We start from the raw sequence: 13586 nt of genomic DNA on the forward strand, positions 1-13586 counted from the left end.
TAAAAAAATTAAAATCAGAAAGATCTTAAATATGCTTTTTTAAAATAGATTTTAATAGAAAAGCCTTGAGGACCCTTCACAATACTGGAGAGCTTGAATAGGTTATATGCATGCTGTTCAGTGTAGCACTGTTACATTTCTTCTTCCCGTTTTACCTGAGCAGAAAGGTTGTGGTTATCATCTGAACCTGTTCTGGGTGGGCATCCTCATGGCCGTCTGCTCCTTCATGGGTTTGCCGTGGTATGTAGCAGCCACAGTTATTTCCATCGCCCACATCGACTCTCTGAAGATGGAGAGCGAGTCCAGCGCTCCAGGCGAGGGTGTGCGGTAAGTCAAAACCAGACTTTTGTGTAGGATTTAGCACAAGTATTTTGTCATGTCGTTGTGAGGAGCATTATGTTTGTGTTTAATGCAGGGAACAGAGACTCACAGGCATACTGGTGTTCGTCCTCACTGGAGTCTCTGTCTTCCTCGCACCAATACTGCAGGTAATCTGAACACTTTTACTGTATTGGAATCAAATCATGCTCATACTTTGCATTCCAGAAACTATTATGTTGTGTATTTCTGCACAGTACATCCCTTGTATGGTGTGTTCCTGTATATGGGCGTCGCTTCTCTCCATGGCATTCAGGTAAATCTGTAGTTCAGATTTAGATTTAGATTCAGATTTTCCAAAAATGCTGAAAATTACTCACCCTCAGGCCTTCCAAGATTTAGATGAGTTTGTTTCTTCATCAGATTTGGAGAAATGTAGCATTGCATCACTTGCTCATCAAATGGTTCCTTTGCAGTGAATGGGTGCCGTCAGAATGAGAGTCCAAACAGCTGATAAAAACACCACAATAAACCACACCACTCCAGTCCATCAAATTATGTCTTGTAAAGCTAAACAAATCCATCATTGGGATGTTTTTAATTTCATACCATTGCTTCTGGCTAAAATATTAGTTTACTGTCCATAATATTGCTTTCTCCGGTGAAAAAGGAGTGAAATATGCACCGCGAAACCAGTTCAAAACAGCCCTAAACATAAATGTGGGTGGATTTTGATGTGAGACATGGGCTTTCTCACTGGAGGAGGCATTATTATTGTTTATGAACTCATCTTTTGGCCAGAAGCAACAGTTTAAAGTAAAAAATGTCTTAATGATGAGTTTGTTTCTTAATCATATAAACATGCAGCTTTTCACTTCACAAGAAATTAACTGATGAATGATGGTGTGGGTTACGTTTGGGTTATTGTGATGTTTTTATTAGATGTTTGGACTCTCATTCTGACGGCACCCATTCACTGCAAAGGAACCACTGGTGAGCAAGAGATGCAGTGCTACATTTCTCCAAATCTGTTCTGATGAAGAAACAAACTCATCTATAGCTTAGATGACCCAAGGGTGAGGAAACGTTCAGCAAATTATAATTTTTACTTACAGTGGTTCTCTCAAAAATAAAAATAAAATCCATCATTTACTCACCTTCATGATTCTTTTTGAAGCATAAAATGAGAATATCTGAGTTGCTAATTTCCATACAACAAAGATGGATGATGATTTAACTTCTCAAGCTCCAAAAGGCCTTAAAAGTAGTTTTGCACTATATACCAACTCTTTTTGTGAGAGAAAGAAAATAATACATAGTTGGAACTATTATATAAATATATTTCCTTTGGTAGATTTCACCAGACTTTCCTGTTTTGTTCAGTTTTGGGAGAGGATGAAGCTGTTCCTCATGCCAGCCAAGCACCAGCCTGATTTGGTCTTCCTGTGGCACGTCCCCCTGCGGCACGTGCATCTCTTCACTCTGGTGCAGATCACCTGTTTGGCCGTCCTCTGGATCCTCAAGTCCACTGTGGTCGCCATCCTTTTCCCTGTCATGGTGCGAGTTCTGCTACTCTGGGCCAATCATTAGAAATGTGTTTCAAATCAAAACTGAAGGGGTATAGAAGTAAATCTAATTAAGAAATGGATAGGTCATATTCCAAAAACTAAAATAAATGTTTAAAATATGCTTAATTTTATGAACATTTCCAAAGTGCAAAGAAAAAATTATAAAAAAAAAAATAGTAAAGATCTTAAAATAGGCTTTATTGCAAATGCAAAATATAAAAATTTTATTCTGAAAAAATTATTATGAAGATAATGTCATATACTTTTAAAAAAGTCTAAAAGATCTTAAATTGGCCTTATTTTATTTAATATTCTTTTTATTGTATTTTACATCTTAACAGTTATAAAATATGCTTTATTTTCTTAATACATAATATTTTATTTTATTTAGAAAGTAAAAAAAAAAAAAAAGTTGAAATATGCTCTTCATGAAAGAAATACCATACTGCAAAAAAAGTTAAAGATCTTAAAATAGGCTATATTTTCTCTATGCCTAATATTTATTTTACATTTATTGTTGTTTTTGTTTTTTAATGTGGGCTAAAATATAACCTGGATTTTTTTTATCAGATCCACTCGTACAGTATGTGATTCTCAGACCATAATTTGTATTTGGATATACAAATTATATACCGTTTGTTTGCCCTATTGTCATGTGACCGTTTCCTCTGTCAGATTCTGGGCCTGATGGTTGTGAGGAAGACTCTGGACCTGATCTTCTCGCAGCATGATCTGGCCTGGCTGGATGACATCCTGCTCGACAAGGACAAGAAGAAAAAGGAAGAGAAGAAGAAAGCCAAGTCAGAGGAACACAACAACGGCGATGAAGAGGTAAGAACAACCATCATTAGATGTGTGAGATGACAGAACACTAATACGCTCTTGAAGACACAGAAAATCTTGTGATGTTTGAGTGTGTAGTGATTTAATCTTTGACACTTTCTCTTTTAATGCCACAGTGTTGCTGAAAAGCACTGTATAGCACTATTTAATATGTCCCTCCTGATAACTAGAGTTGTCAAGTTGGTTGTAATGTCTCTGTTTCCTCAGTGTGTAATTTGTGGTCATTTGTAGAGTTGAATATTGTTTTGCATGTAATATTTGCAACAAAGTGCATGATTTAAATCATAATATCTCTCATTATTCATCTGATGTAAGCACATTAAGTCAAAGTACCTTGGTTTTTGGTGAGAACCAACCAACCAAGTTCATTTTGGACTCTGGGAACTTGCCCTTAGAAACCATACACTACTGTTCAGAAGTGCCTTTTTTAAGTGAGTTTAGATTTATAATGTTTTTTATTTTAATTAAAAATTTTCTATTATATATTTTTATATTTTTATTATATAGTTTTAAATTATATATTCTGTATTCTATTATAAATGTTAATTTTTTTTAAATAAGTAAATATGTAAAATACATATTATATATTTTATTTTATTTATGTATGTGTGTGTGTGTGTGTGTGTGTGTGTGTGTGTATATATATATTGTTAACAAAAAATATAAACTCCAGTTAGTGTCACATGATCCTTCAGAAATCAGTCTAATATGATTTGCTGCTCAAGAAACATTTCCTATTATTATCGATGTTGAAAAAGGTGTGCTGCTTAATTTTTTTGTGGAAACCGTAATACAGTGTTTTTTTTTTCAGGATTCTTTAATGAATAGAAAGTTCAAAAGAACATGTATCTATACTTTCTCTTCTGATCAATTTAATTCAATGTGTCCTTGCTGATTAAAAGTATTAATTTAATAAATAAATAAATAACACTTTAGTGTACATGCATGCATATTATCTGTTGCATCTGTGTCATCTTCTCCCAGTCAAACTGTCCCAAAGCCTCCCTCGCGACACTGAAGATTCCTCTGAAGCCAGGGAGTCCGTCATGTTGTCCAAACCCTCCTAATTCTGACCCCTCGGCCTAACTGTGAGTACTGGGACGTAAGCAAATGACAGTTTTATGTGGTTTAAACTTTAAACTAATCTTTACACATATATATGTTCATTTTTCTTTCTTATTCATGTCTGAGTATCACCCTTATTTTTGGGATCTGGCGAACTGAACCTGGATCTGGACAGATTGACACCCCTTACATGAACCTGAAGCATCCGGCTGATCAAACACACAAAACATGCTTGTCCTCACGCTTACGATGAGATACAATCTGAGTCACAAGCACAGCATCACTGGCCCTTTCCCAAACACACGAGGCTCACAGATGTATGATATTTTTGTGTACTTTACCAACGCAGCCAGTGACGCACGATTCCAAACCCACATTGACCATATTGTGCCTGAGTCATTCAGACCTTGGATTTTACTCAAGATCCTTAATTTAGATCTAGCTGAGCTGTGCCAGTGTGAACGACTGAGCTCATACACACAAACACACAGCAAGTGTTAAGATCAGCACATGAGATTCATGAGAAGACCTAGAAAGACTGCAATAAGAAGCGGAAGAGGTTTAAACTAAGTTTATGATTTTATTATAGCATTGTATAAATATTGGAACTGTATGATATTATGTATGGATTTCATAAAATCTTATGCATTACAAACATTAAAATATTTGTTACTAACTGAAAACATTCAATCATGTTTTGATCTTTTATATATAAATATACTGGTACAAATTATAGGTGAAATAATTCAAATGTTTAGCGGGAAGATATTCTAAGTATAATAAGCAAATTGTATGTATAGATTATATAATAAATTATGTATTAAAAACGTATTTCCTAAATCTTACTCCATGAATGGCCTCTTGACGTCGCTCACACGTCCACGCGCGTGACGTCACGTCCATTCACACGCGCTGATTTGACGGGAATTACTCGACTTCCGGCCGAGGAGCAACACAAGATACTTCCCTGCGGCGGCGGAGAGACAATAACAAAGCTATGGGAGAAATGTCCGGCTTCGAGGACAGACTGCAGTCGTACTCGTCCACACAGCTGCACGAACTGCTGGAGGACGATGGCAAGCTCCGGGAAATGGTCAGAGAGATGGAGGAGGTGAGTGAGCGCAGACGCGACAGCCATTAAACGCTCATTAAATCCCGGAAAGAGTGAGTTTGTGCTGACAGTGAGTGCAGATGAGTGACAGCTGCTCGGGCTTTCATTGCCTTGCTGCTGTGGCGTTTTGTGTTATTGTGTTGTATTCTGGGACCGAGACCTTTCACCTTTGACTACATCAGTATTGTTTTATATTGGACAGTGTTGTTGACTGAAGGAGTGACTGGATAGTGCCAGACTTCAGAATGGAGGCAGTATATGAACTGCCCTTATAAAATAAAGACAAAAAACAACTGTGATATAAAGACTTTTTAGTACGAACGACCTGCTTCTGTCAACCTCCTCTCGACTGATCAAGTTCAGCAGTTTCTTTGCTATATATATAGCAATGCTGATGATAATCAATAATATGATTATTAGTTATTAGTGTTTCGTGTAATTTTTTAAAATCCTTTACCTTTTCCCACCTCTAAAAAAGTCAAAAATGCTTTTTAGATAAAACAAATTATTATACAATTAAATTTTATTTGTTTAATTGTAAATGATTATTATAATTATTTAAAAGTAAAAATTTACATATATATATATATATGTAATTCACTTCACAATAATTCACTTGGCCATTCTTGTAATCTCTTATTAAGCAATACATATCTTAAATTATATTGTAATTATAGGTCCTTTTAGATGGTTTGATTCCCCCCCAATGTGCATGTGCTGCCTAAGTAATCTTGCTTTCTATTATTAAATAGTTAAAAAGTTCCTGGAAATAAACACTAATCATTAACTGTAAGTTTTCCATGCATCAAGAATGCACGAGTTTCCAGTCATACTGTATAACAATTTTGGTCATGTGTTTTTAAGGGGGGAAATGTAGCATCATGATGATTTGAATATTGGGGTATTTTGGAAATAAATCATTTGATCCAGGTGGCTGGAGTTTTGGCTGTGCTTTTTCTGGTTTCTGACTTCGCTGTTGTTGTCACAGATGCAGGAAATGCAGCAGAATAAAGAGCTGACGATCGCCAGTAACCGCAGCCTGGCGGAGCAAAACCTCAACCTACAGCCTGAACTGGACCATCAGAAGATCCAGCTGACCAAACGCTACTGCTGTTTACAAGATCTGCACGAGTCCTACCAGCTCCGCGGGTCCACGCTAGGTCTGATATGAACTTACCACACTTCTCAAACCATTTAACAAATGTTTGTTGGGTTTCAAATGATAAATCAATAGATCAAGTGTTGTCCGGGTTTTGGCTTTGTTTTTCTATTGTGTTCATATTTGTTTAAGGATTACTGAAAAGTAGTTTGACAAATAGTGTCTAGGCATCGTACATAATCGACCAATCGTAGCATGTGAGAAGACAGGATTTACAGAGAACTGCACACGTCAGTGTTAAAAGATTGTATTTTGTTCTGTGTATTTATCCAGTTTTCTCCATGATTTATTTTAAGAATCTTGTGTTGTCAGAGTAAATTTAGCCGAGCAGAAGTTTTGAAAGTGAGTTTATCAGGGTCAGTAGGATACAGCAGAAAGACTAGAATTACACTGATACAAAGACTGCTTCAATATTTCCAAAAGAAACTCTACACTGATGTAAACTTATCCTCATTATGTAAAACACTCTTTCTATTATTAGACCGTTATGGGTCTGCTTGATCACTATCTGGTACAGTTTTTCTATGAAAGCAATGCAAAATGCTCACAACACTGTCTCAATTGGGTCCTCTGAAGTGAATGGGTCCCGTCAGAATGAGAGTCCAAACAGCTGATAAAAACTTCACAAGTAATTCATTGGTACTCTCATTCATTGGGACTCTATTTTGACTCTCATTCTGACGGCACCCATTCACTTCAGATGATCCTTTGATGAGCAAGTGATTTAGTGTTACATTTTTTCAAGTCTACAAACTCATGTTCTTCTTGAGTGGTCGGAGAGCACATTTTCAGCTAATTTAAATTTTTGGGTGAACTGTTCCTCCATGACCCATTATTATTTGAGCAGACTCATTAATCAAAATTGGCTTAAAATGCAAAATAACTATTTCTCAGACTACTGTCCAATTAAGAGATTGCAATATTAATGTGATGGTCTTTCTAACTGCTAATGTAGCACAACTGGATGCCACTGACGAAATATTGACGTAATTTTACATATATCCATCTTTTAAACTGGATCTTTTTATCAGGAAACAGATCACTAGACACATTGTTGGCTCTTTTGCAAACCGAGGGAGCCAAGATCGAAGAAGAAACAGAGGTGACAACACTGTCCATGTTTTCAGAAATTCATAACTGATTTTTACACGACGAACAGTGTCCTAAGATTCCCCCTATGATTCGTAGAACATGGCTGATTCATTCTTGGATGGATCCGTGCCTCTGGACTGCTTCATTGATGACTACCAGAGCAAGAGGAAGCTGGCACATCTGAGGCGTGTGAAGATCGATAAACTACAGGAGATGGTGCTGAAGGGGGTTCATCTTCCTCAGGGTTCCTCTAATGATCCCTCACAACCTCAGGAGACCCATAACTTCACCGCACCTATCCAAAGGCTAGCTAATGGTTCTCCAGCTCATGTAAGACCTGCACAGATATCTCAACCATCAGCCATGCCTTACAACCCTCAGAGCATCGGTGCTCCTCTGCCAAACACGGTGCCATATTCCTGTCCATACCCACAAGCACTCCCTCAGGGACCCGGCGCTGGTCTTCCCCCGCAGGCAGGTTTCATAATGCAATGATGTTCTTCTGCCTGAGCCTTTCCACTAGAACGTGAAACGTGACGTCTTCTTTTTCTTTAGATGCACTTTGATCCTAAACAGGTTTGGGTTTCTGCAGTTCCACAGAATTAATTTCAGTTTGTTTGCATAACATAAGATGCATTAAGACGATTATGATTCAGAATCAAAAGTTTTAAGCTGAAAAGTAGTGTGTCTTCTAAACAATGGGGGAATTGCCCTTCTCATGTAAATATCCTAATTTAACTGAAAATGATATTGAGATGGATATGAAAACAGGTCCTTATGCACACATAAGACAATTTTACTGTGTACTTTTTATTTTGTGAGGAAAATAGTCACTGTAACGATAACAGACAATATTGGAATTTTGGACTTCTGGTTTAAAAACTGACCAAAGATGCACTCCACCTGTTCCATGCGCGCTCTGTTAAGTGGTTTTGAATATAGTGGCTTTGTTGGACTTCAATTGATTTCATTCTAACATGAAATGTTAAAATACTCCTGTGGCATTAACAGACCGGCCTGACAGTAAGTCTGTTATAGAAAGACTTTCTTAGTGTGAATCAGACTTTAGTAAACAGTTTAATTATCCTAAACTGAAAAAAAAACTATCCTTAAATAGCTAATATACTTAATATAATATAAATATTATATACCAGTAATTAGAATGCTGTTTACAACATTTCCGATATGTAAAGTGATCTATTTTGCACTGCATTTCTGATGAAATCTTATCTTTGCAGAGAAGTGCAGGTACTTTGATCAAAGAACTGTCATGCTGGGTTGTGACAAGTCTTGTGCACGTTTTATATGAAGGATGTTATTATGCAAGTCTGTAAAGTTAGAGTAAAGTCACTTTCTGTACACTGATGTAAGTACAGGTAAAAGAAATCAAATGTGCCTTGCAACAGAACAAACGAGTGACGTTTAATGAAGAAAGCATTTATCCACACCGTCGCTGTGCTTTGATAAATCTTTGAAGCCATCTACAACTTAGTGTTTCTGAAGACGATTAATGGTGCAGAATCCTTTTGAACGGTTTTATCTGTAGTGTGGTAACCTGTAACACTCCTTATGTAAAGTACTGTACATTGTAGCTGTCTGATAAGTGGATATTGGTGACTAGATTTTTTTTAATGCTGAATAATAAATGCCTAAAGACTAACAAAAGTGCAATGTCAGTATTTATTATTATATTCAAAACTTTTATTTATTCTTCTCCCTCTTCACCTTCTCCTTTGGGGGCGTCGACTCCCACCTCTTCGTAATCTTTCTCGAGAGCGGCTAAATCTTCACGGGCCTCTGTAAACTCGCCCTCCTCCATACCTTCTCCAACGTACCAGTGCACGAAGGCTCTCTTTGCGTACATTAGATCGAACTTGTGATCTAGACGAGCCCAGGCCTCAGCGATGGCTGTGGTGTTGCTCAACATACAGACTGCCCTTTGAACTTTGGCCAGATCGCCTCCTGGAACCACAGCTGGCGGCTGGTAGTTTATACCAACCTGATAATGGTAAAAATGCAAGGAACACACATTTTCACACCTAACAAACATCAAGCTAATATTTACAAACATTACTATTGTATGCTGTGTTGTATCATTATTCCACTCGTAATAGTTTTGCATGATGCTTTGCTTCCAATGTACAATAGAATTTAGAATAAAAACATAGGCTGACCTTGAACCCTGTGGGACACCAGTCAACAAACTGAATGGTCCTCTTGGCCTTTATGCTTCTAATGGCAGCATTGATGTCCTTTGGAACCACATCTCCACGGTACAGCATACAGCAAGCCATGTACTTCCCGTGCCGAGGGTCGCACTTCACCATCTGATTGACTGGCTCAAAGCAGGAGTTGGTGATTTCCATGATGGACAGCTGCTCGTGGTATGCCTTCTCTGCGGAGATCACCGGGGCGTATGTGACCAGGGGGAAGTGGATGCGAGGGTACGGCACCAGGTTGGTTTGGAACTCTGTCAGATCGATGTTGAGAGCTCCGTCGAATCGCAGGGAGGCGGTGATCGATGACACAATCTGCCCAATGAGGCGGTTGAGGTTGGTGTACGTGGGCCGCTCTATGTCCAGGTTGTTTTGGCAGATATCATAGATGGCCTCGTTGTCCACCATGAAAGCACAGTCTGAGTGCTCCAGGGTGGTGTGTGTGGTCAGAATAGAATTGTAGGGCTCTACCACTGCGGTGGAAACCTCAAGAAAAATCCAAAAGGTCAACAGGTTTCAGGTCTTGAATTTCGGCACGGGATTGCGCATAATTCTACTGATTCATGCAGTTTCCACGCATGTAACGTTTGAAATTCATGCAAATATTTGAATGTGAAAGACACTTGCGACAGAATTTCGGAATGTACCATTTGCACGTGCTTTTGAGTCATACAATTTTAAACATTAAAGTGCTTAATTCCGTACTTGCGCACTCTGTGCACTCACGCACATAGAGATGCATCTGAGAGCCCACGCCTTTGCGTAAATGGCTTAATACATACAAAATGCCTGTCAAAGTGCCCGTCTTGATTAGTATTCATGTAAATAGTCGATTTATTCTAAACATTGTTGGTATACAGTCTTTTACGTAAATGTTGAGACAGTTAAGAAAAAAAATTATGTGTAACAGTTTGATCCGGGCATGAGGTCTTAAAGAGAAATCAACCTAAATAAACCTATTTTAAGGTTAAATAGATTATTCTGTAAGTTAAAATAAATTCAATTCAGTGTTTGGAAGTTTCTTTTAAGTATCTTCCTCACAATATAAATATGAATCAACAACATTATATATTGTAAAACACCAATACACTGGGTGACAAAACATTTAGGTTGGGTGATTGTAGTTTAAAAATGTCTAAAAAATAATAATCCTTGGATTTGTTTGCATTTTTGCTTTTTTGATCTTTAATCAAACTAATCATAATTTGATCTTCCAGTGAAACATCTTGACTGGTGAAAAAGGTACCTGAGGTGCAGGGTAAACTGCAAACTCGAGCTTAGCTTTCTTGCCATGATCAACAGACAGCCTCTCCATCAGCAGTGAAGCAAAACCCGAACCAGTTCCACCGCCAAAACTGTGGAAGATGAGGAATCCTTGTAGTCCAGTGCACTGGTCACACTAAAAACAAAAGACACTTACTATTAATTCATCTATAAAAATGTAATTGCAATAAATGTTGTATATCAAAATAGAGAAAAATATCTCACCAGTTTGCGAACACGGTCAATTACCACATCTACTATTTCCTTGCCAGTGGTATAATGGCCTCTGGCGTAATTATTGGCAGCGTCCTCTTTCCCAGTTATCAGCTGCTCTGGGTGAAACAGCTGTCTATATGTTCCAGTTCGAACCTCATCTGAATAGGAAAAAAAGAGTAAGGTAAGGGTGCATACAAATCACAGTCCAGGGGCACCTAGATCAGACCAAAGCACACTTTAGAGTCAAGGGCTAATACAAAAGTAACACTGGGATGGTGAAAGTGGAACCGGGGCGGACTTAACCAAAAAACAAGGTAAATGGCCGCTTGGGGCCAAGGGGAATTGGGGGTCCAATCTGATATTGATAAAACATATTTGGCAAACACTAGTGTGTATTTATGTTCTGGAGAGCATTAAATGCTTACAGATCAAAACCAGCACTTTTGTCAAGTGCTGAGTTCTGCAAGCTTGCGAATCGTTACGACAATGTGTAAATACATGTAATTAAGAGATTCATTGTACAGTGCTGTCAGCTTCATTGCTTAACAGAACGTCGTGAGATTGAGCAAACTCTCAGCAAACCCTACCATATGCCTTAAGAACACTTGGAATATGGAATGAGTTGCATAGGATAATTTCATGAAATTTGAATCATTTTTGTAAAAAGATTGAAAAAGGTAACAATTCATTAAATGGACAAGTGCAAACATTTGTTTAATGTCTTCTTTTGCAATTCGAAAAAACATAATAAGGAAGCCTAAGATGGCTTTAGAACAGTATTGAGTTGACCAATTATTTACTTGAGTTGTAAACCGGTAAATAAACTATAAACTACGAGAGAGAGAGAGAGAGAGAGCAAGCGAAATGAGGGTTAGGCGTGCAGAGCACATAGTTATTGTGTTGGGGGCCCATACCTGAAATTTGCTTAGGGCCCCAAGTCCGCCCCGAAGAGGAAGGTTTCAAAAAAATTAGAGGGCTGATGATGTCAGCAGAAAACTTGATGTTAGCAATAATTTATTAAAAAAGTTGTTACACTAGCGTTAACTGTAGTATGGTATTTCGACATTTTTATAAAAGAAGTGCAGTGTAAATGCATCCTGACCAACGACGGTGGGTTCGAGGTCCACGAACACAGTTCTGGGCACACTTTTCCCGGCGCCGGTCTCGTTGAAGAAAGTCCTGAAGGACTGATCTCCGCCGGAGGTGGTCTGGTCGGTGGGCATGCGCCCGTCCGGCTGCATTCCGTGCTCCAGACAGTACAGCTCCCAGCACGCGTTACCGATCTGAACTCCAGCCTGACCCACATGAATGGAGATACACTCGCGCTAAAAAATAAAAAATAAAAGAATAAATAATTAAGACCATTTGCAACGTCAAAACGTGTATTATTTTTAGCTGCTAGTTTATTTTTTTAATTAATAATCACGATATTTATAATATAAACCTCATACATTAAAAAAAAAAAAAAAACACCGACCGTTAGTCGGCCAACCACTCTGCTAGTTCAACTTTTTCAGATACTGACAAATTTACTTACCATTTTATAGATTTAATGTTAAGATATTTAATGTTAAGGCGAGATAGATACGTAAGCCTTCGAATTTACACTGGTAATTTGATTAATTTTACTTTATATTTTCTCCTGATTTCGCCGCATAGAAAGAAAACATTGTTTGTGCCGATGATATCGTTTTTTAAATTAATTCGAAGGCTTTTATATGTTAGTGGAATCTGACCCCGCCCACCTTATCGGTTATTGGCTTATCTTCTGAAACTAATTATAATATAAATGTCAGTCACTTGTTGAAGGATTATTATTGGTCCACATGTAAAATATTTAAAATGTAATCTTAATATAATGGGAATTTATTTAAGTTATGATAAATAGAAATATTTCCCTGGTGCTTTTTTTACCAGCGCTGCCGAATTGTAGATGTGTAATATATTTATCAATTAAATATCGTGCAAAAAAAAAAAAAAAAGTGGTATGTCACAGATGTAAACAACTATCCAAGTGAATGATTGCAGAACAATATCAAGGATTTGTTGTCATGCATCGTTTCAGAATGACGTGTTTTATTTATTACTTCAGCAAACGTGTACCTTGTCTCTTCATCAGTGAAGTGAAGTGACATTCAGCCAAGTATGGTGACCCATACTCAGAGTTTTGTGCTCTGCATTTAACCCATCCGAAATGCACACACACAGAGCAGTGAAAACACACACACACACACACTGTGAGCACACACCCGGAGCAGTGGGCAGCCATTTATGCTGCGGCGCCTGGGGAGCAGTTGGGGGTTAGATGCCTAGCTCAAGGGCACCTACGTCGTGGTATTGAAGGTGGAGAAAGAGCTGTTTTTGCACTACCCCCACCCACAATTCCGTCCGGCCTGAGACTAAAACTCACAACCCTTCGATTGGGAGTCCAACCCTCTAACCATTAGGCCACGACTTCCCCAAAAAGTGAGTGACCGGAACTGATGTTAAAAGTTATATTTGGTTAAAGAGTGTTTTAAATGTGCACATTTGTATTCACTAATCTGAGAATAAAGTGCATTTAAGAAAATACACTATGTTGATGAGTTAATGTTTATTTGTAACACTAGAGGACGCACTTGCATCATATTTGACCGAGGTCGAAATGCAGTGACGGTCAATAGACACAATGACATTGATTTTACACACTTCAGTTAACAACAAAGCCACTGATGAAAAAATTCCACTGATGTATT

The 13586-nt window shown here is 37.9% G+C and overlaps 3 protein-coding genes across 4 annotated transcripts; 2 read left to right on the forward strand and 1 right to left on the reverse strand.

Annotated features, from left to right (window-relative positions):
• Positions 1–156: 156 nt before the first annotated feature.
• On the forward strand, positions 157–700 carry LOC113054685 (electrogenic sodium bicarbonate cotransporter 4-like). Its single transcript, XM_026220384.1, has 3 exons — positions 157–327; positions 416–488; positions 576–700. Exons 1-3 carry the CDS (start codon positions 209–211, stop codon positions 636–638), a joined length of 255 nt encoding a protein of 84 aa, XP_026076169.1. The 5' UTR covers positions 157–208; the 3' UTR covers positions 639–700.
• Positions 701–1561: 861 nt separating this feature from the next.
• LOC113054682 (tubulin alpha chain, testis-specific-like) lies at positions 1562–12529 on the reverse strand. Of its 2 annotated transcripts, none has more exons than XM_026220382.1 (8): positions 11954–12125; positions 11766–11827; positions 10861–11009; positions 10619–10771; positions 9331–9858; positions 8882–9155; positions 2520–2639; positions 1562–1892 (listed from the first exon to the last, which is right to left on the reverse strand). In XM_026220382.1, exons 4-8 carry the CDS (start codon positions 10685–10687, stop codon positions 1888–1890), a joined length of 996 nt encoding a protein of 331 aa, XP_026076167.1. In that variant the 5' UTR covers positions 10688–10771; positions 10861–11009; positions 11766–11827; positions 11954–12125; the 3' UTR covers positions 1562–1887. The 2 variants fall into 2 exon arrangements, with proteins under 2 accessions (XP_026076167.1, XP_026076166.1); XM_026220381.1 differs by lacking the exon at positions 11766–11827 and adding an exon at positions 12389–12529 and having other exon boundaries at positions 1571–1892; positions 11954–12176.
• On the forward strand, positions 4657–8825 carry LOC113054683 (vacuolar protein sorting-associated protein 37B-like). Its single transcript, XM_026220383.1, has 4 exons — positions 4657–4905; positions 5894–6065; positions 7096–7166; positions 7253–8825. The coding sequence occupies exons 1-4, from the start codon at positions 4792–4794 to the stop codon at positions 7649–7651; spliced, it is 756 nt and encodes a 251-aa protein (XP_026076168.1). The 5' UTR covers positions 4657–4791; the 3' UTR covers positions 7652–8825.
• Positions 12530–13586: the final 1057 nt, after the last annotated feature.

This window comes from Carassius auratus, chromosome 35 (genome assembly GCF_003368295.1).
Source record: "Carassius auratus strain Wakin chromosome 35, ASM336829v1, whole genome shotgun sequence".
NCBI lineage: Eukaryota > Metazoa > Chordata > Actinopteri > Cypriniformes > Cyprinidae > Carassius > Carassius auratus.